At 38.4% G+C, this 20754-nt stretch overlaps 1 protein-coding gene and 1 long non-coding RNA gene across 3 annotated transcripts in view; one reads left to right on the top strand and one right to left on the bottom strand.

The window, feature by feature from the left end:
- LOC137501321 (uncharacterized) overlaps nt 1-17811 on the bottom strand; it is a 29708-nt gene extending 11897 nt beyond the window's left edge. The window contains exon 1 of the long non-coding RNA XR_011018464.1: nt 17670-17811. This is a non-coding gene — a long non-coding RNA (uncharacterized lncRNA). The remainder of the gene's footprint in view (nt 1-17669) is intronic.
- LOC136876334 (valacyclovir hydrolase) overlaps nt 1-20754 on the top strand; it is a 57669-nt gene that overhangs the window by 26918 nt on the left and 9997 nt on the right. Inside the window, exons 5-6 of one of the 2 annotated variants that reach the window (XR_011018463.1) lie at nt 5429-5687; nt 6073-6205. Coding sequence is in view for 1 of the 2 variants with exons in the window: in XM_067150186.2 (XP_067006287.2) it covers nt 5429-5687; nt 6073-6121 (308 nt within the window). In the remaining variant the exon portion in view is untranslated. Of the gene's footprint in view, nt 1-5428; nt 5688-6072; nt 9242-20754 lie in introns of those variants that run through there. The other variant, XM_067150186.2, reaches the window with a different exon arrangement.

The raw sequence follows: 20754 nt of genomic DNA, 5'->3' as shown, positions 1-20754 counted from the left end.
AAAAATGTGTTTTTCATTTTCCAATTATTGCAACTTATGAAAAGAAACAGTGCTTCGACACATTTCTCATCTAGTGAATGGTGATTATTTCTGAAGAAGTTACAATCAGTTCTAACACCACAAATCAAATTGTGCTCATTTCAACATAGGACACTCTATCAGTGGCCTAGTCAGATGGACTTTCGCGTGTTAAAGCCACTCTTTTATTAACATGAGAAATCCTGACTCAAGACGATGGAGAACAACGGAGATTTGATACAGAGCAATGCAGAATGTGGACTTGGTACTATGAGGGACAGTTCCAGGGACATGGTACTATGGAACATCGTGGTGCTCGCTGTTTGCTGAGTTCCAGGTCGTTGCTTGCAGAGCAGTATTCAACAGTTCGAGCTTAACAAGAAGACATAATTCAGGCGATATAAGTGTCTTTTCATTCAGAAACATAATTCGGCTTTCAACAGAACTCGTATAGACAGTGTCATTGCTGACAAAGAACTTTAATTCAATTCAGAGGCTCATTTTGATGAACAATTATTAGCAGGTTATAAACTTTAAAATACAGACAGAACTTTTGGAAGACAGTGCGCTCTCGTAATATTGTATGCTGTCACTTGTTGGAACTTTAGAATTTCAGTTCAGTGCTTTATTTATAGTGAAGGTGTACAATAAACTCTTAATTAGCAATATTCATATAAAATGTATAGTAAGTTATGTAAAATAGGACAATACTTAGAACTTTCTACCAGAAGATCGAATTTAATTTCAAGTGTTTTATATTTGAATATAAATAGTTTGAGATGTTCACAAGAAGGAATTGCAAAATTTACTTTGATTAATTTATGTAGAAAACATACTCTGAAATCACAAGTGATAATAGAAAGGACTTTAGGATTTTGTTGAAGTGGAATATTAACTTACTTTCAACATGCTTTATTATTTTACATCAAGAAAGTCATGATGGACATAACTGGTTGAAAAGAACATTATTCAGTTGGATTTTTGCACGATCAACATAATTTTTTTTATATTTTGTTGTTGGGATTGGGGTATATTTTCCAATAAATATCTATGATTACTACAATTCAGCGATATAATAGGGTAACTTTTCGTAGATTGAATAAATGGAAGAAAGTTATGATATCTATTATTTTGCCTTGCCTTCTCCTTCTCCTAAGGACTAGGCACCCCTCAGAATGACCTCATGCTCTTTGAAATCAATTTTTCCTGGTACAGAGAGGAGAGTAGTTATAAATGGCGGCCAACTTACAGGGCTTCGAAAGGAGATATACCACGCTAGCAACAAATGCATAGCGATACCCCGTGTGTAATAATAAATGAAAACCAACTTACGGATTTTGAAAGGAGCTGTGCTGATTATTATAGCATGAAAACTAACAGGATATTGAATAAAGTTATACTTAAGCTTTACAAGATACCAAACGTAATAGCATATTTTGAAAGACAACATTCAAAATAACATGCGAATGTGTTTAGACAACGCTAGGAGACGCAAGCATTGTCAGATTACACACAGTCAATTACATTTTTGATCTTCAGAATACATAATTCATTTCAAGTCTATTATAAACATTTGGCATCATGGACAATTTATTAGCAGCAATTGAAGCTCTTCGCACTAGTATTAACAATCAAAATACAAAAATAGATCAATCGAACACTCAATTGAACACTCAAATTCAGGAATCAAATACTCAAATCAAGGAATTGAGTACTAGGACTGATGAGGCTAACAAGCAACTAAGTCAACAAATAATTCAACAAATGCAAGAGTTAGCTAATAACCTTAACTCAAGGTTTGATGAAGCACAAGCATCTTTAGAGAAAAGATTTGCTGAGGCAGATAAATCCCTTAATAACCGATTTGCTGAATCAACTGCTAATCTCAAACATAGATTTTGTGAGCCGAATGCTAATCTAGAAAAGAGCCTCAAGGATTCCAGTGACAAAGTCGAATCCAAGTTAGGAGAAATAAAAACTCAGTTCGTAGAGAATCTTGAAACATTGAAGGAAGAAATTAAAGGTCAAGTTATTCAATCATTTGGTCAAGATCTCAAGAATGTTCAATCTCTTTCTGCAGAATTAGAAGAACTTCGAGCCGAATTCCAAGAGTCTCATGGACACATTTCGCAGGCTCAAATAAAAATGGCACAAATCCAGGAGAGCCTTAGGGACTCATTCAAATCGGACATAAGCAAACTTAATGCTGAGGTGAGACTTATGAAATCCACACAAGCCAAAATGGACAAGCGTTTCACGAATCATATGGATAGCACACACACACACACACACAACTCACCGCCTTCTGTAAGGATGTTCAAGCTTTGAAAACTGATTTACAGTCTGAAATTAAAACTCTTGATAACACATTTCAGATAAAAGTAGACACCCTTGCTGAAGAAGTCTCTTCTATTAAGTTAAGAGAAAGCTCATCATTTATCTCCAGTCCAGGTACATCTAGAAATTTAGTCAATACCACGACACTCATTAAAATCCAAGACAACAAACCAACTAAATTTTTGGTTAGAGATGAGTATACTGCTAGGGAATTTCTTCAAAATGTTGAGGATTTCTTTCAAGAAAATCGCATAGGACAGGATAGGCAATTATGCACAGTATCCAAATTGCTGGAAGGCAGGTCATTATCTTCGTTCATAGCCTTTAAGAACAATTCAAGACCTATGATGATTTTAAAAAGGCCTTATTAAATCATTTTTGGGACACTGAGACACAGCATCTTGTGAAAATGCAGTTGTATTCACGGAAGTATAATACCTTATTGAATACATCTAGATATTCAGATTATTGTTTGATGCAATTGAAGAAGATGCAATATCTGGATCCTCCACTACAGGTCCCAGAACTTATCCAAATAATAACATCTCAATTTCCATCCCATGTACAGGAAATATTAGTGGCAGCGAACATCCAAACTGTTCAACATTTGGATGCTATATTAAGACAACTAGACGGCTAATACACAGCCAACTCCAAAGAGTACAAAACTTAAAGGGGTATCCATTAATTCAGCCGAGGTGAAGACTACAGATCAAGAGACAACAACACTGAGGGAAAACATTGTAAATAATTCACGTACTCCTCCCAGGTTTAGGAAATTCCGAAGACAACCGGACCAACGACAGCCTTTGTACAGAACAAGACCGCCGTGGAGAAAACCAGAGATAACTTCTGAAGAAGCCAGAAGTGCTCGGAGGGAAGATCTTGAAAATAGATGGAAAGAAACTGGAGAATATATTCAAGACAGGAACAGAACTAATGAGGACTTAGGAGCCACATCGTTAGAACACCAAAAGCATGTGAGAATTCAAGAAGAGACTGACCAAGATCTCAGATCGACTGGCGCTATTAAAAAAAAACTCAGACCAACTAAACTGGAGATTGCCTGAAAACAAAGAAGAGGACGATCATCAAGTTATTTGTTTTACAGAAGTACAGTACTGGTACATTGATGATTCTGAATTATTATTTGAGGATGAACATAAGGATAGGCCCATAATTAAGAGATCACTACCTGTTATATCTATACGAGTCAGAAAGCTTAATGTGATGACTTTGGTTGACTCTGGTGTGCAAGCTTCACTTATTTCGGACACTGTCTTACTAATGCCTGTAGCTCAACTAAAGGTTCGAGGTGTGGTACCTGATCGCAACATTAAATATAAACTACAAGCATTTATAGAATTTTATATAATTCCGCCACCGCCGCCGCCGCCACCACCACCACCACCTTATTTGCTGCCATTTAGACTGCCTTCATATCAGTTTCAATGTTCCATTTTACTCTACCAAATGACAGAGAAATAGATCTCTTGTTAGGCATTCCATGATTGGGTTTTATATATTTTTGTCTGGTGAACACCAAATGTGTCATCAGAGATCTTTTACATGTGAACATCATATGACATGGAGTGGGCTTGTTTTATGTCTGCTACAATATTGTCCATCACGAGGATGAGCAGAAATATAGTTAGAACAAAGCCCTAGTGGACACCAAATGGAATGAGAAAGTTATCAAACATTTCTTGAGTAGCTTGGACATTGCTTCTTGACCCTGCTTAATTTTTTTACAATTTGTTTTAAATCGCACTGATGCAGGTAGGTCTTATGGCGATGATGGGATAGGAAAGGCCTAGAAGTGGGAAGGAAGTGGCCATGGCCTTCATTAAGGTACAGCCCCAGCATTTGCCTGGTGTGAAAATGGGAAACCACGGAAAACCATCTTCAGGGCTGCCGACAGTGGGGCTCGAACCCACTATCTCCCAGATGCAACCTCACAGCTGCATGCCCCTAACCAGATGGCCAACTCGCCGGGTGACCCTGCTTAAAAAAGCTGCTCTCAACTGACAAGACACACTGGGACACCATGTTGTAAAAAAAGCTTGCCAAATCAGGTCGAGTGGTATGCTTTCAAAGTCCAGCAAAGCGAGGTAAAGTGACTTTTTCTTCTCATTTGTCAAATAGAAGCCATGCAGCATGGATTGCTATTGGTTGTGCTGCATTTTGATAATCTTACAAATCCATTTGTTAAGAATACATTCAAAATAATGATAATTTCTTATAACTGAATAAATATAATTTCTGATTTGTAATAAATGAGTTAATAATCTATAAGTTTTATAAAGTCCCTTTTAGTTGTCTGTGTGCACCTGTGTAGGCTAATCTTGAGAACTGCTTGACTGATATTTATGCAGTTTTTGGCATTGTATACAGCATTTATTGAGGAAGATTTAGGTATATGAAACATTAATCTGTGACAAAAGAGATCTGAGCAGTGGTATTTTACTAAAAGAAGTCAAAGAGAAAACGGCCATCCAAGCCATTTCTTGGCTCACGCTGCCTAAACAGCCAATTATAGACCCCAAGTATGTGTGGGAAAAATTGCTGGGCATAAAAAGGCTAAAAAAAGCTTGCAATGATATATACCTATCGGCAAAAATCAGCCCTCATTAAATGTTATTAGTTAGCAGTAAAAATTAACCTTAAAATTAGAAACCCCATTTTGAGATGTTGACATAAAAATACCCTTTGCATGGATGGTGTAAGAGTTATTGTTATTGTAGTGAAAATGATTTAATGGTTGCAATTTTCCATGGGTAGAAATGAGCGAGCATACAGCAAGTGACCAGAAAGGTGTTGGGAACTTGTTGCACTGAGCTACATACATACACTAGCAGGAAAACTACTAATATAATTTACAAGAAAATCTTATAAGGCCTGTCACCATAAATTCAAAATTGCTCTTGTGTGCAGCCAGGTTGGGTTGCCAGTCACAAGTGAAATAGAAACAGTTGTAAATCTAAAGTGCTGTGCCTTTCTCTCTAATTTTTCTCTGAATTTCATTAACTTAATTGATTCATCCTGATTCCTGGAATTTATTTTGTGTCTCCAGCTTATCGTGATATTGATTCATTGTCTCCTGAGATAGTGGCATCAAAGTTGGCTGTTTATGGAGAAGATACCTTCAAGAAGTTGTGGGTTGATTGGATAGATGGTAGCATTGCTGTGTATCACAGTGAAACTAAAGGAGATATATGTAAACAAATGTTGCCTCTCATTCAGTGTCCTACTCTTGTGATCCAAGGCAGCAAGGATATGAATGTAGCACCTGAACATCCTCAGTACATAGCAAAACATATTCCAGGTTGCAGGTAAGTTACCTCCCTCTTTAAAAAAAATATATTAAAAAATTTTATGAAGTATTGTGAAATATGCATTCTTAGAACAATCCACATGAAGAGATGGGAATTAATTTTACAGCATTTTTTCTTGAAAGGCCCCATAATAGTATGTTCATGTTAGCTGTTTTACAAGTTGAAATCTGTGAGATCAAATCACAGTTTTGTAGCATTCCTATATTGTTATGATCACAGTTGTGGTGACATGCCGTTACTGAGTTACTGAGTTCTTTTATTTACATCAGAGTAACCTCCAATGGGATTCATTAAGAGCTGACAAAATATAGTGTGAAATGTTATTTTACCAAAATCTGAATTAGTTTAAGAGCATGAAGAGGAAAATTTTTGTATGTTATAGGTTGCTTGTTATGAAGGATGGAAAGCATAATCTTCATTTAAAATATTAGAAGGAATTTAACAAAATAGTTGAAGATTTTTTAATGAAATAAAGTCTTCACAAACTGCTTGCAGCTGTAATTATGGTAATACTGGTAAGCCAAGATGCTAGAATATGGTCTCTTTCCCATTAGAGTACTGAAGTACAGAAATCTGATGCTATTCTTTGAATATGCTACGAAGACGGATCAAATATAAATAGGAATTTGTATGTACCGCTGCTGTTAGTAATAATTTTGAGGTGGGGCTTTGCCAGGGTATTGGTGGGGATGTCTGCAGAAGGGGTCTGTGTGCGTGAACGACGGTGGAGAGCTGGGTTACTTCAGCATACTATGAGTGAGCAAGAGGTAGACACATCTGTTGCACAATGCATCATTATCAAATTTCTTGCAAAAGAGGGCACCAAACCATCCAAAATTTTGAGACGGCTCCATGCACAGTTTGGAGAAACACTTTCACAGATTTGAGGGTATGAGTGAGCTAAAAAATTTGTGGCAGGAAGAGAAGCTGTGGAAAAGGAACCTCATGAATGAAGACTGTAAACAAGCATCGCTGCTGACAACATTGTTACCATTCGTGATATTATTGATGAAGATCGGCGAATAAAAATTTCACCATATTTTTACCCGTAGGAATAAGTTACAGAAGTGTTCAAACCATCATCCAAGATGAATTCCATTTCAGAAAATTGTCTGCCAGGTGGGTTCCTCGTCTCATTAACCAGGAACAAAAAACTTTACGCCAGAAAGTTTGTCAGAGACTCCTGCATCGCTGCGAGGAGGAAGGAGAGGATTTCTTGCATTGTATTTTGACTTGTGATGAAACTTGAGTGCATCATTACACCCCAGAGTCCAAGCAAGCAAGCAAGCAAGCATGGAGTGAAGGCAGCGAAGAGACAAAGCAGGGGTCCAGTCAAGGCCACAGGTCAAAGCCAAAACACGCCCATCTGCTGGAAAAAAGCTTGCATCCATTTTCTGGGACTCCACGGGCATTTTGCTGGTGGATTTTCTTCAGGAACAAAGGACAATTAATGCAGCCTAGTAATGTTGCCTTTTGGATGAAGCAAAAGCTGCGTATTGCAACAAGTGATGCCAGCAACTGATCCGAAACATCATTCTTCTCCATGTCAATGCAAGGCCGCATACTGCCGCTTTAACGGGGGGAAAACTGGAGAAAATTCACTGGACACCTTTGGAACACCCTCCGTACAGTCCAAATTTATCACCCTGCGACTACCATTTGTTTGGACCACTCGAACAAGACCTAGGAGGACAGTGGTTTAATGATGATGCAAGTGTTGAAGAGTTCGTGCGCAACTGGTTCCGCACACGTCCCTCTTCTTTCTATCAGGACGGCATTAAAAACTTACCAATCCGATGGAGAAAATGTGTATCAAAGGCTGGACACTATGCAGAAAAGTGATCTCTATATGTGTATTTTTTTGGTTGATGCAGTAAATTTTAAAAAATAATTCCTGTTTATATTTGACCCGCCCTCATGGTTTTGTTAAATGAATATTATTTCTGTGGAAGTTCAAACAATTTGAAAGAATTTTCATCCATCAACAGTTTCAGTTTTTAAGGCTGCAAGCAAATTCTCACTCTGTCTTAAAAATCATGAATGTTTACTTTTGAGACTGTATATATTCATTGTTTGTATGATGCCCATCTTCAGTTTGATAACAGAATTTTTGTTGGCTTGTTGGGTCGTGGTCTAATGAGAGATTTATAAAATGTGGGTCCCTAGGCTAGGCTCGGTTTTAGGCCCTTCTGTTGTTATTGTTCTTATTGGCAAGACCTTTTGTTATAAACTTCACTCTAACTAAAAAAACAGAAACCCAAACTCCATGCCACAACAGCCCAGAAGGGCCATGGCCTATCAAACAACGTAAGCAATCAGATGTGTTGCATATTAATTCATTTTCACTTGTAAAATACTCAGCCACAACACAATTTTTTTCCATGAATGTATTTACAGTCAAATATTCTGCCTGCCTCATAACATAACCGAGAATTATCAACATCATGCCAACAAGAAGAGCTCGATCATTGTATTCTATTGGAACTATCACGTGTGTCTAACATCTTTATCTTCATTTTAACAGAATCAAACATTTGTGCTCCAGCATTTTAAGAACATTCTCCAAATTTTATCATACATTTTAACTGACGTATTCGGTAACCCGAATCGTATTTGAATGTGTATTTGTCTTTGTCTATTTTACTTATTCTTACAATTATTTTGGCTGATGATGTCCACGAAGAAGGATGAAACATGTCCCAACATTTGTTAATTGCTAAGTAAACAGCAAAAATTAAGTATTGTAAAGGTGAAACCTGTGACTGTACCTTTTGAAAAAGTATACTAACGACAATACAGGCTTTGCAATGAAATGTATTTTATGCAATTAATAACATCTCTCTATTTCCATACGCTTCCTTTGTCTCCCTCAAAGTTTCATCCATAACCAATAGAAACAGAGTTCTCCTGTCTTAGTCCATTTTCATTTCTAAACTATTGCGTCCTTCCAACCAGAGTCTGTACGCTGTTGACACAGTTCTTGTACATTGCTTGCACCATTTCTACAGTTTGTGTACCAGTCTTTTTTTTTTTTTACCATGGTTTCCCAAACCTTCTCCCTGGGAACATTATCGTATGCCTTTGTTAGATCTCTGAATGTCATGACCAGATCTTTTCCATATTGCCAATTCTTTTCCATTAATTGCCTCCTGTTGAAGGTTGTGTTCACTGTAAATCTTCCACTTCTGAAGCCATACTGTTCCTCTTGCAACTTTCTTACCTTTCTTCTCATTCTCCTAACTAATATCCTTTCCAGTAGGACAGTATATTGACAGTTGCTTGTGTGAAACAGATCATCTTCATCGCAAAGGTTTCAAGTGTGCAAATATACTTTGTTGTTGCATTTTCGCTTGTTACAGGTGAAGGTAAAATTTCCAATTATTAATGATGTTGGTGAATAAAAGTTTGGTAAAAATTAGTTACTTCCCATTATTATATGATGTTAAGGTGTGGCGTATAAAGTACACCACGCGCCTGGTCATGTATAATTTTTATGTGCGCCAGCTGGAGGGTTAAATTTCTTGCGATTCATGGTTTATTACTTCGTAGTGGAAAAGACAAAAAAAAGTTTGGTTTAAACAAAAATGGAAACTTTATGGGACTTTTAGAACTCATAAATGAATGACATGTTGAAGAACCATATCAAAACATACAGTAATCCAGGGAGGGGGGAAAACAAGTTATCTGTCAAAAACAATTTGCAGTGAATTTATTAAACTAGTATGAGGATATGAAATGAAGGTAACAGTGCAGGAAATTAAGATATCCATTACTACTCACTTATGTTTGATTCAATACTACGAATTCTGATCAGCTTACTCTTATACTCATGTACCTCTGTGAGACTTGAACCCCTATAGCGACAGTCATAACATTCATCTGTCTGGTCACACAGCAGGTGAACTGGAGAAACACCTTTTGAACACCCTATCATTTCTAAACATTCCCACAGAAGAATTATCACAAGTATTATCACAATGCACCAAACATGGCAGGAAATTATTCAAGGTTACCAGCCAGTATTCAGTCTCACAATCCATTAGCCTTGCTTGTACCACATTCCGCACATTCATTAAACCTTGTAGGTACAGCAGTTGCCAGTAGTTTATTCAAGCTACAAAATGTTTCATGTTTCTTCACAAGGTGTATGTATTTCTTAATGGGTCTCCTCCACATTGGACGAAACTTCAAAATAACGTAAAACACAGTGACAATGATATAAAGTTCCTTCCTAAAAAATTAGCAATCACATGCTGGTCAGCTTGCAGGGCATTGCTAGATAATTATTGGACATATCATAAAATGTTAGTAAAAATTTCTCAAGATTCCACCCAGAAATCAGATTATTATTATTATTATTATTTTTTTTTTACAAGTTGCATACATCACACCAGCACAGATAGAACTTACGGCGACAATGGGACAGGAAAAGCTATGGCTTTAATTAAGGTACAGCCCCAGCATTTGCCTGGTGTGAAAATGAGAAACCACGGAAAACCATATTTAGGACTGTCTACAGTGCAGTTCGAACACATTATTTCCCGAATACTGGATACTAGACTTCATACAAGTATATGTACTACAAACAGGGAACAGAAAGGAAAATATCAAAGAATTCCTGTTAAAACTAGAAAAGGAAATAACTGATAACTGATATAAATAGTGAACAATGTGATTACCAATGATATTAGGTTTTTATGTAATGCCAAGCAGAACATGTACGGAACGACGCACAGACCTGTCGGCGAAAGAAAGAAAAGAAACAGAACCTGGCAGCATCATCATCCAAAGACTAAGAAGCTCTAGCGAGGGAGACCGTCCAGCACAACATATACAAATGGAAACACAACAAACCGGCAGCATGGGAGTGAGAATGGAAGAGAAAGAGGTAGAAATAGGTTATGATGGCCCTTGGAAAATGCAGCGTAGCCGTAGAAGGCATACACAATTAACGGGAACCACGGAAGAAGGTCGGACAAAACAGGGAAGCCAACTCCAGAGACCCAGGCCTCATGAGAAAAGGGAGCTATTGCGTGGCAGTAAGCAAGGAGAGAGCAAGATCAAAGCAGCTGAGGGCGAGGGCTGGTTATACATCGGAAGGCTCAATGCTGACACAACGAATGAGGACCTCGAGGAATACCTAAAAGAAAGCGGAATAAGTGACATCGACTGTCAACTAGTGAGCTCCAGGTCTTCTAGTCGAGCATTCAAAATTGGCGTGCCCCTGAAAGACCTCGAGAAGGTATATAACAGCAAGTTCTGGCCGGAAAATGTAATCTGTCGTACTTTTCGTGCCCCTTGGAGATTTAGGGGAAGAGACGAACATAACTGTCAAATGTCTGTTGTGGAATATTGAGGGTCTAGTAAATGCCATGAATATGATGCCTAAAGACATACTCGTAGATTACGACATAGTTATTTTAGTGGAGACATTTTTGACAAAGGAGTGGTGTCCAAATAACGTGTATGCAGCGCATGTTCTTGCTATACAAGGAGAGAAAGGCAGACCGAAAGGCGGCATAACATGCTTGGTGAGTCCGAGACTAGCCCCGATCAGGACGATATATAATACTGACAATGTATTGGCAGTGAGAACAAACTCGTGTGTAATTATAGGAGCATACTTCCAACCAGAATGCAAAGAGGAAGAAATAATAGACGACATAGGCACAACGCTAGCTAAAATTCGCAGTAGTGAGACAGTTATACTAGCAGGAGACTTGAACTGTCGGGTGGACCGAGTTAACAAGAAAACAGACAGTATACTCAGTTTTATACAAGGGAAAGGGCTGTCCCTTGTAAATGATCCTCACCGCATGACGTATATATGCAGCAATGGGAGCAGCACAATAGACCTTGTTTTTACAAACATGAAAACGTGCACAATAACAGGTGGCAGAGTAAGGGATGATGTGGTCATCAGAAAACATTTACCAGTAGAAATCACACTCTGTGTAGAACGAATGTCACCGAAGAAGACCGAAGCCAGAAATCCATACTCCAGGAAACTGAATCAAGAGATTCTTAAAAAGGCACGCTAAGACATAAATCCCACAGATGGGCGAGATCTGAATCAGATACTGGATTATCTTGAGAGCATTATCAAAATAGCTGCCGAACGACCATTAGTTAACCCCAGACGTGCAAAGCCATGGTTTAATAAGCTATGCTACAAAGCCCGTAAGGAAGCGCTCCAAGCGCTGCAGATATTCAGAAAATCCCAGTCTCAGTCTGATCTACAGGAATATACAAAGAAAAATAGAGAATACAAAACCATATTGAGAGCTACAAGGAAAGATTTTCTGCTGGATGAAGAAAAGAAGCTAATAGAAGAAGCCAAGGCACATCCATATAAAGCCCTGAAAGCAAAACAACCTCATTTCCCCAGGGATATACCCATGGAGATCTGGGAAGTGCATTTCAAAGATGTGCTACAGAAGAAAGAAACACGACCGTCACCAGTTGAAGATCACAAGAGCAGCGTAAACGTAGAACTGTTTACTGCAAAGGAAGTCGAAACAGCATTAAAAAAGCTGAAGAAGAAAAAAGCATGCGGCCCTGACCAGATTTTCAACGAACACATAACAGAGAGCACAAATGTACTGACAGAAGACTGGACACACTTGCTTAATAACTGCCTACTAGAGTGCAACGTGCCAGACAAGTGGAGAAGTTCATTACTAAAGGTGTTATACAAGGGAAAAGGAGACATAGGTGACCCTAACTCATATAGGGGCATTGCTTTAGAATGTGCAGGCTTTAAAATACTGACAAGATTATTGACGGAAAGACTATCAGACTTAGTGGACAGAAGATTACCTGAGGAACAACTTGGTTTCCGGAAGGTTCGTTCAACAATCGACGGCATAAAATGCCTACAAAATTATATCGAGAGATCATTGAGACTGAAAGGTGGCAAATTACATGCCATATTTATTGACTATTGCAAGGCCTTCGACCTGGTGAGCAGAAAGCTTATAATAGAGAAGCTAGAATCCCTAATTGGACCTCAAAACTACATATCAATGCTTATAAGGAGTATTCTTGCGAACAACGTGGTCCAGATCGACGACAACAGATCCGTATCCAGCGTGTTAGAACAAACGAACGGTATATTGCAGGGCGACCCACTAAGCTCCCTACTGTTCAACATAGCTGTCTTGGATGTAGTACAAGTAGTTAGCATGAACAACGTCGCAATCTATATGTATGCGGACGACATGGTTCTAACTTCGGAATCGATTGAGCAGTTACAAGTAGCCTTCGACAAATTACTGAAATGGTCTAAAGAGAATGGGCTAAGGATGAATAAAGTGAAAACGGTTATGATGACCTTCAGAAAGGAAGGAAGACTAGCTGCAAACCAAGTTATTACATTGGAAGGGTCAAACCTGCAAATAGTGAACAATTTCAAGTATCTGGGTCTGACATTCCAAACCCATGGCGATGTCTTCTCCATACATATAAAGGAGAAGGTAGCGTCTGCAGTGGCTGCAATGAGCGAACTGAAGAATATCAGTAAACTTTCGCTCAAAACGGCTATGGACCTATTTAAGCTGAAAGTGACACCCGTCTTGACGTATGCTCTGGAATGTATATGGGGCCACCTGAAGAAGAAAGACCTGAAACTATTAGAAAGTGTCAAAGCAAGGTATCTGAAAAAGGCTATGAATCTTTCAAAATTCACCCCTTCCCGCCTGGTGTATGTTCTGGCTCGGCAGGTATACTACATGGAAGAACTTCGCATGCAGTTGCATCTGCCATCTACTGAGGCCTATCAACAATTATTACACGAGCTGCAAGAGAAACGGAAGGAAATATGGGGCGATTTCTATGCGACCGAAGCAATGATGTCAACTGACTGGATGGACTCGAACTACGAGCTTCGACATATAGTTACCCGTCTTGCAGTACATGGGTTTCACCATAGAGTGTGCAGCATGAAGAAGTTCCACGTTCCGGATATACAGTGTCTGTGTGAACTATGCAGTCGGCCATGTGACAGATATCACGTACTGTGGTGTAATCGACGCGGCTCCTCTCTAAGAAAGTTCTGTGAAAATTAACTACTCCATCACATTGTGCGAAATTCTGTACTACTAAATAACTGATGTGGATGTGATTATAATAGGAGACTTAAATGCACAGGTGGGTAAGGAAAGACAAGGAAATGAAGTAAATGGATCATATGGATATGGGAAAAGGAATAAAGAAGGAGAGAAACTAGTTGAGTTTTGTGAGAGGAATGACTTGATTGTGGGAAAAACATGGTTTTGGAAGAAAAACAGCAGGAAAATTACAAGATGTGGTTGGGGTGACTGAAGAATAAAACAGTAATTGATTACTTTCTGGTGGAAAGGACAAATTGCAGACAGTTGATGGATATAACAGCTTTACTAGGAGAAGCATTTGATGGACAACATAGAGTTGTGATTGCAAAAACAAGAGTGGGGAAAATGGAAAAATTAAAGAATACAAGAGATAATAAAATAAAAGTGTGGAAATTAAAAGATAAGATAGTCCAGGAAGATTTTTTGGAGAGAATGAAATAACAAATTCCAGATACTAAAGCAGGAAATGTGGAAGATGAATGGTCCATTTTTAAAAAGACATTTGTAAGTGGGGCAGAGAGTGCGTGTGGTAGAACACTGATGAGATTGAAGGAAAAGGAGACACTACAGTGGAATTAGAAGGTGAGAAAAGCAGTGAAAGAAAAGAAGTAAGCATGGCAAGAATGGAATATAGATAACAAAGAAGAAAGCAATAGGAAGTATTTTGATAATAAAGGGACATGTAAGAAATTGGTAAGAGAAGAAAAGATGAAATGTTGGGAGAATTTACATAAAAGATGGACATGGATGGAGCTGGCAGTAAAAGAATGCTGTATGAAGTAATTGGAAGGAAAGAGTTTATACAGAGGTGCCAACCTTTGAAGTGGGTTATCAGTAATATCCCCCCTCTTGCCACCTCACATACTCTCTCAGAAAATTTGAGTCAAAACCAAAGCATGCTCCTCTCTTCTCAATGCCCTTTCTAACAAGAATATTTTATAAATTATATAATGGTTTACACAAAATTAGCTCATTACCTTTTAATTCTATGATTCCAACAGATGTGGTTCCAATGTGATGGAGCCACGCTTCACTTTGGACTGAGGGTTTGTGAACACCTGGATTACACATTCCCTGCAAAGTGGATAGGAAGAGGAGGTACTGTTTCGTGGCCCGCTCGTTCACCTGATCTCACCCCACTTGATTTCTTCTTGTGGGGTCATGTGAAAGGCCTTGTGTATTTGACACCTGTCGAAACTGAAGAGGATCTCTTGGGAAGAATTCTCGCTGCCTGCGACGCTGTTCAAATGACACAGCGAATATTTGAACGGGTACGAAAGAACTTTGTGCGATAATGCCATGCCTGCATTGAGGCAGGGAAACGCCGTTTTGAACATTTGTTGTAAATGGAGCAGCTTGTGAAACTTGTGCACTTAAGGGACACTGGGACTGAAATTTTGACAAAATATATGAAAAATATTGATTTTCAGTTTTTTCCATATTAATACACTCCTGAACCCTGCGGATCAGGTAGCACTGTTTTTATCTGAATTCCACCATTTTTAAAGCTCTAGCATAGATTTTAAATGCCTGGCATGCAGTCCTTTAAACACCCACTTTCGTTCGACTCACGATCAGCGCACATTAGTGGTGTATTCAGGGAGATTTCTTTATTTCATTTCATAGGAATAATTCAAAAAGGCCTCCTACATCTGTCGGACTGCATTGTGCTGCTTTCTAGTGGAGGAATGTGTCAACCATGTAGCAAAGAGAATGGGAACAGGCTTGCGACAGGTGGTACAGACTTGGAAGTTGAAAGGTGTACAACTTGGTTGTCGTACAGGAGGTCTTACTAATGCCACGATAACAAAATTTACAAATTATTATAGGAATACAATGGTACAGAACGTAACTAATATTGCAGATATGAAGAAAGCAGTATATGCCACTCTATGCCACTACATGTCAACTGACAGTAAACCCCAGCACAGGAAGTGTCCTGAAGGTTCTGAGTCTTGGTGCTTTTACAGTCAAGTATCACAGTGGGTAAAACCCCACAGAGCCATGACAAAATGGCTGTAAAGCTTTCAGAACCTTTAGTTGTAAAGATTATGCCTGTTTATGAAAGGCTGGCATCAGATGAGCTACTATCCAGATGCATCCAGGGTGCTACTCAAAATCAGAATGAGTCTCTGCATTCTGTTATCTGGAGGAAGTGCCCAAAATAGATTTGTATTTCATGGAGGAGACTTGAAATTCCTGTTTGTAATGATGTAGCAGAATTCAACATGGGATTTAGTGCAACAAGAGAGTTGAAATCAGGAATAACACAAACTTCAGTATCTCATGTCACAGCACAGGCACTTACAAGATGTGACAGTCAAAAACATTCCTTGTAGCTTGTTTCGCACCCAGCAGCTGATTTTTAGGGTAGATTTTCTTGAAGCATCCTTCCCTTTGTAGTGACATTTTCATCTTGTGAACAATAAGCGATTCCAATGTAGATGTGTTTAATGTAGGCTTGACTTGTCTGATTTTTCCCAACAACACTGGAAACTCTTCCTGTGGGTGAGTTACTGTCAGGTACACTTAATACTGTAAACATAACATTACTTGGAGAAGAGAAGAGTAGAGCACCTTTCATTCACAGTGAAACTCTTCCTGTGGGTGAGTTACTGTCAGGTACACTTAATACTGTAAACACAACATTACTTGGAGAAGAGAAGAGTAGAGCTCCTTTCATTCACAGTGAATTTCACAACGTTCACGAATAGCAAAAGGAAGTAACAATCGAACAAGTTTAACTCCCAGCTCACAAGCAGTGAAACGAGGAGGGTTGAGCAGTAATGCTTGAAAGAACTGTATATTTTTCTTTTTTTTCCCTTCTTACGTAGACTTATTTTTTTTGTGTGTGTTAATGCTGTAATAATTTCCCCTTTGACCGTAATGCCGTAATCATGGGACAAAATCCGTAAAAATTACGGACAATCCATAATAATTGGCACCTCTGTTTATACAAAGCTGATGAAAGGGGATGGTGGAGAGTTGATAACACATCCAGAAGAAATAAAGAGAGGATGGAAGGAGTATTTTGATAAGATGATAAAGCTGAGAAATTGTGCAGAGGAGATGATAATGATACGCTGTGATAACTCAACAGTAGATGATATAACAATAAGAACTAGCAGTCCATAAAATAAAAATGGGAAAGGCTCCAGGGATTGATGAAATTAATGTGGAAATGATAAAGGCTGCTGGACCTGTAGGACTACAATGGGTGAACAGATTGTTAAAAGGCATAAGGAAACAGAAACATGTGTCAGAAGATTGGGGAAAGGGAATAATATACATAATACCAGTCTTTAAAAAAGGGGGGACAAAACAGTGTATGATAACTAAAGAAAAACCACACTCCTATCAACCGGGCGAGTTGGCCGTGCGCGTAGAGGCACGCGGCTGTGAGCTTGCATCCGGGAGATAGTAGGTTCGAATCCCACTATCGGCAGCCCTGAAGATGGTTTTCTGTGGTTTCCCATTTTCACACTAGGCAAATGCTGGGGCTATACCTTAATTAAGGCCACGGCCGCTTCCTTCCAACTCCTAGGCCTTTCCTATCCCATCGTCGCCATAAGACCTATCTGTGTCGGTGCGACGTAAAGCCCCTAGCAAAAAAAAAAAAAAAAAAAAAAAAAAAAACACTCCTATCACAAGTAGCAAAAATATGTACTTTCGATGTAAGGCAAAATCAGTTTTGTCCATCATACAGTACTTCGTATCATAAAAATATTTCTTTGTGCATCCTAGTTGTTCATTACTATGCTTGTATTCATTTAATCACAGTGCATTTTCCCAGTCACAAAATCCCTGTATAAAGGAATGATCACCATGGTGAAATACGGTAGTTTGCAAGGAATACAGAAAATTCTACCTTTGCTCTCGGAGTATAGAATCCACTCATTTTTTTCAACCTGTCCATTATGGCCCGGTTTCTTCAACTGTATGTTAAATTTTATTTAACAAATGTTAACTAACAATTGTTATTAATTTAACACTTTGTTTAAAAGTGCCCTGTTTCACGAACACATTTCCAACATCTGTTACAAAACAATTGTTGAAGACAAATTAACACATTTCAGTGAGATTTCTGAACGCATTTGGCAGTGAGCATCTTTTGTTTTTTTACATAAAGCGCTCCTAGTGGTGTGTTGAAATAGTATTTTGTCACACAGACACATGGTTGACATTATTATAGGTTATGATTAGCGGAGATCGATAAGACGTAAACATGTCAAGTAAGAGGCAACAAAAGCGTTATGATGAATGCGAGTTTTTATTTTATTTTATTTTAATTTAAAATCATGCAAATGTGCTTAAAACATTAAAGAACAGACTGTTATATCACAACATTCGATACAGCCTATTCTTATATTCTTATCATCAGGAAAATGTGATAATTGATGTGTTTTGAATGGTTTTTGAGCATTATTTTATTGCGGGGAAAATAATGCAATGCCTTGTTAATGCTGCAGTGGCAGCAGGAATTCTTTGCAGGATTCTACACACTTTTTTCTTGCACTCGTGAACACAGTCGCCTACAATTACATGAAAAGTGTCTCAAGCATAATATCTAACAAGTAGAGGCCAGATCCTGTCCGCCTCTGTGGTGTAGTGGTTAGTGTGATTAGCTTCCATCCCCGGAGGCCCGGATTCGATTCCCGGCTCTGCCACAAAATTTGAAAAGAGGTACGAAGGCTGGAACAGGGTCCGCTCAGCCTCGGAAGGTCAACTGATTAGAGGTGGGTTCGATTCCCACCTCAGCCATCCTGGAAGTGGTTTTTCATGGTTTTCCACTTCTCCTCCTAAATTAAGGCCACGGGCGCTTCCTTCCCTCTTCCTTCCAATCTTCCCATCCCCAGAAAGGCCCCTGTTCAGCATAGCAAGTGAGGCCGCATGGGCGAGGTACTGGTCATCCTCCCCCGTTGTATCCCCGACCCAGAGTCTAAAGCTCTAGGACACTGAAGGGTAAACAGATAAAAAAGGAGAAGAAGAAGACGATTAAATTAATTATTGAGGGAGCATTAAGATAAAAATTGGAACAAAAATATTACGCAAATTGCAGTACAGTTTATTTTCTATCTAAAATTAATATAGGCCTAAACGTTACTGCTGGATCTCTTTCTATATATATATATTAATTTGAGGTAGAAAATAAAGTTCCACTGGAATTTGATTATTCATTTTATTTACATTTTACCTTCATATTCCCAGAAACAATGATTTCATGTGTATAAAAAAAGTATGTCTATGGTGAGACTCGAACTCACGTTGTCGCGGTTCGGAGACAAGTACGATGACCACTCGGCCACTGCTCCACTTGTCGATAATGCAACTCTCAAGTATATAGGTGTTGCATTAGAATAGGGAGATTCATACATTTTTTCGGAAATTATTAGGTTGCAGACCTGACAAGTTTGAGTATGTGTTCGCATTTTAGTGTTCTATCACCTCCATGTACTCTGAAGTGGATCCTGCCTCATGGTATTTGTCCTCACTGTTGGAAACTCTAACCTATTTTCAATATCGTCTAGTATCTTGTCCATTATGGCTTTGGTAATTAGAAATATATCTTCTAACAACTCTAGAAAGTAGTTATTTCTTAGTATGGGTCGTCCTTTGCCTTCTTCAGTTTATAAATAGTCTTCATACAGCAGTATAGCTTCAAACTTACGTCTTCTACATGTCTCCATTTTAAAATTTTAGCAGTTGTTAAGAGGTTTAACACAGGGCTGCTGCCAGGTTAATTTAACACAAGTATTAACAATTTGTTAGAGTTAACAATTCTTGGTGAGACAACCATTTTGTTAAATTATGTGTTAAGTCTCCTAAACAGCAGAGTTAACACTTAACATTCGTTGAAGAAACCGGGCCATGTATTTCAGTGAAACAACTTTTCTGCCATGTAGCTTGTTTGCTCTGAGCAAATACACTTTGAATTTTAAAAATCCAAGTTATTTTACATCAGTCTTTTGAAGTTTTGAATGATATAGTCACTATCGTCATAATTTAAATTTAGCCACAAAGAGAGATCAGAAAGATTTATTTTACTCATTGGTTCTGCTTCACGATGGGGAAATAGTGTGTCGTCGATGTCACCGTCACTTTTTTCCAAGTTTGTAGCTGTGATTGTGTCGAGGAGAGCAATCTCAATGTGTCCTAATCTCAGGTCTTCAATTGGATGCCTGTTGAACTTTATACTGAACCCGTCAGATTTGCTCTGGACACACTTTGTGAACAGAAAAATTAATTTAGGTTCTCTCTTTAGAATTTCCAAAATATGTTTCTCGTTTTCTTTCCTCACTTTTCTTTGCACTATGCATTTCACTACTTTAATACTGCACTAAAAGAAGAGAAACTGACCCAACATTTCTATCCACTCCAGACAGTAAAACAGAACTGAGACTGCTCTACCAGATATCGTATTTCTGCTTACCATGTGCTCAAACATTTGAAAGCAGTAAGTTGATTGGTTGGCTAAAAGCAAGTAAATACAAAGTATGTATGAGATATTAAAATAACACTTGTAATATACTTTGTATTTATGTACATTTCAATACGGACCTAACATGAGAATTATAACGTGTAAAAGCAAGTATCCGAGTAGAACCAATAACCTGTAATGTGACAAGTTATGTGTGAATGTTCTTAATGTTAGCAAGTTTTCTGATTTTTAGAGGTAATAAACATTATCATATTTTGAATAACTGCTTCTGCTTAAAGGTAATCGTGAGTGCTTATTTTATTTATCTTATGGCTTTTAGTACGGGAGTGTCTAAGGACATAATTGGCTTACCTGGTGCAGGTCCTTCTATTTGACGTCCATGAGCGACCTGTGGGTCTGGATGGGGTATGATGATGATAATGATGATTATTAGGAGGAGGGAGGGACAGGGTGAAACCCGGTGTAGGCATGTAGCATATTCCTGTCGAATAACACCAAGGGGACTGCTCAAAGT

The sequence above is a fragment of the Anabrus simplex genome, chromosome 6 (genome assembly GCF_040414725.1).
Source record: "Anabrus simplex isolate iqAnaSimp1 chromosome 6, ASM4041472v1, whole genome shotgun sequence".
Taxonomy (NCBI): Eukaryota; Metazoa; Arthropoda; class Insecta; order Orthoptera; family Tettigoniidae; genus Anabrus; species Anabrus simplex.
Note: the sequence above shows the minus strand (reverse complement) of the source record. Positions and strands in the feature narration are given on the sequence as shown.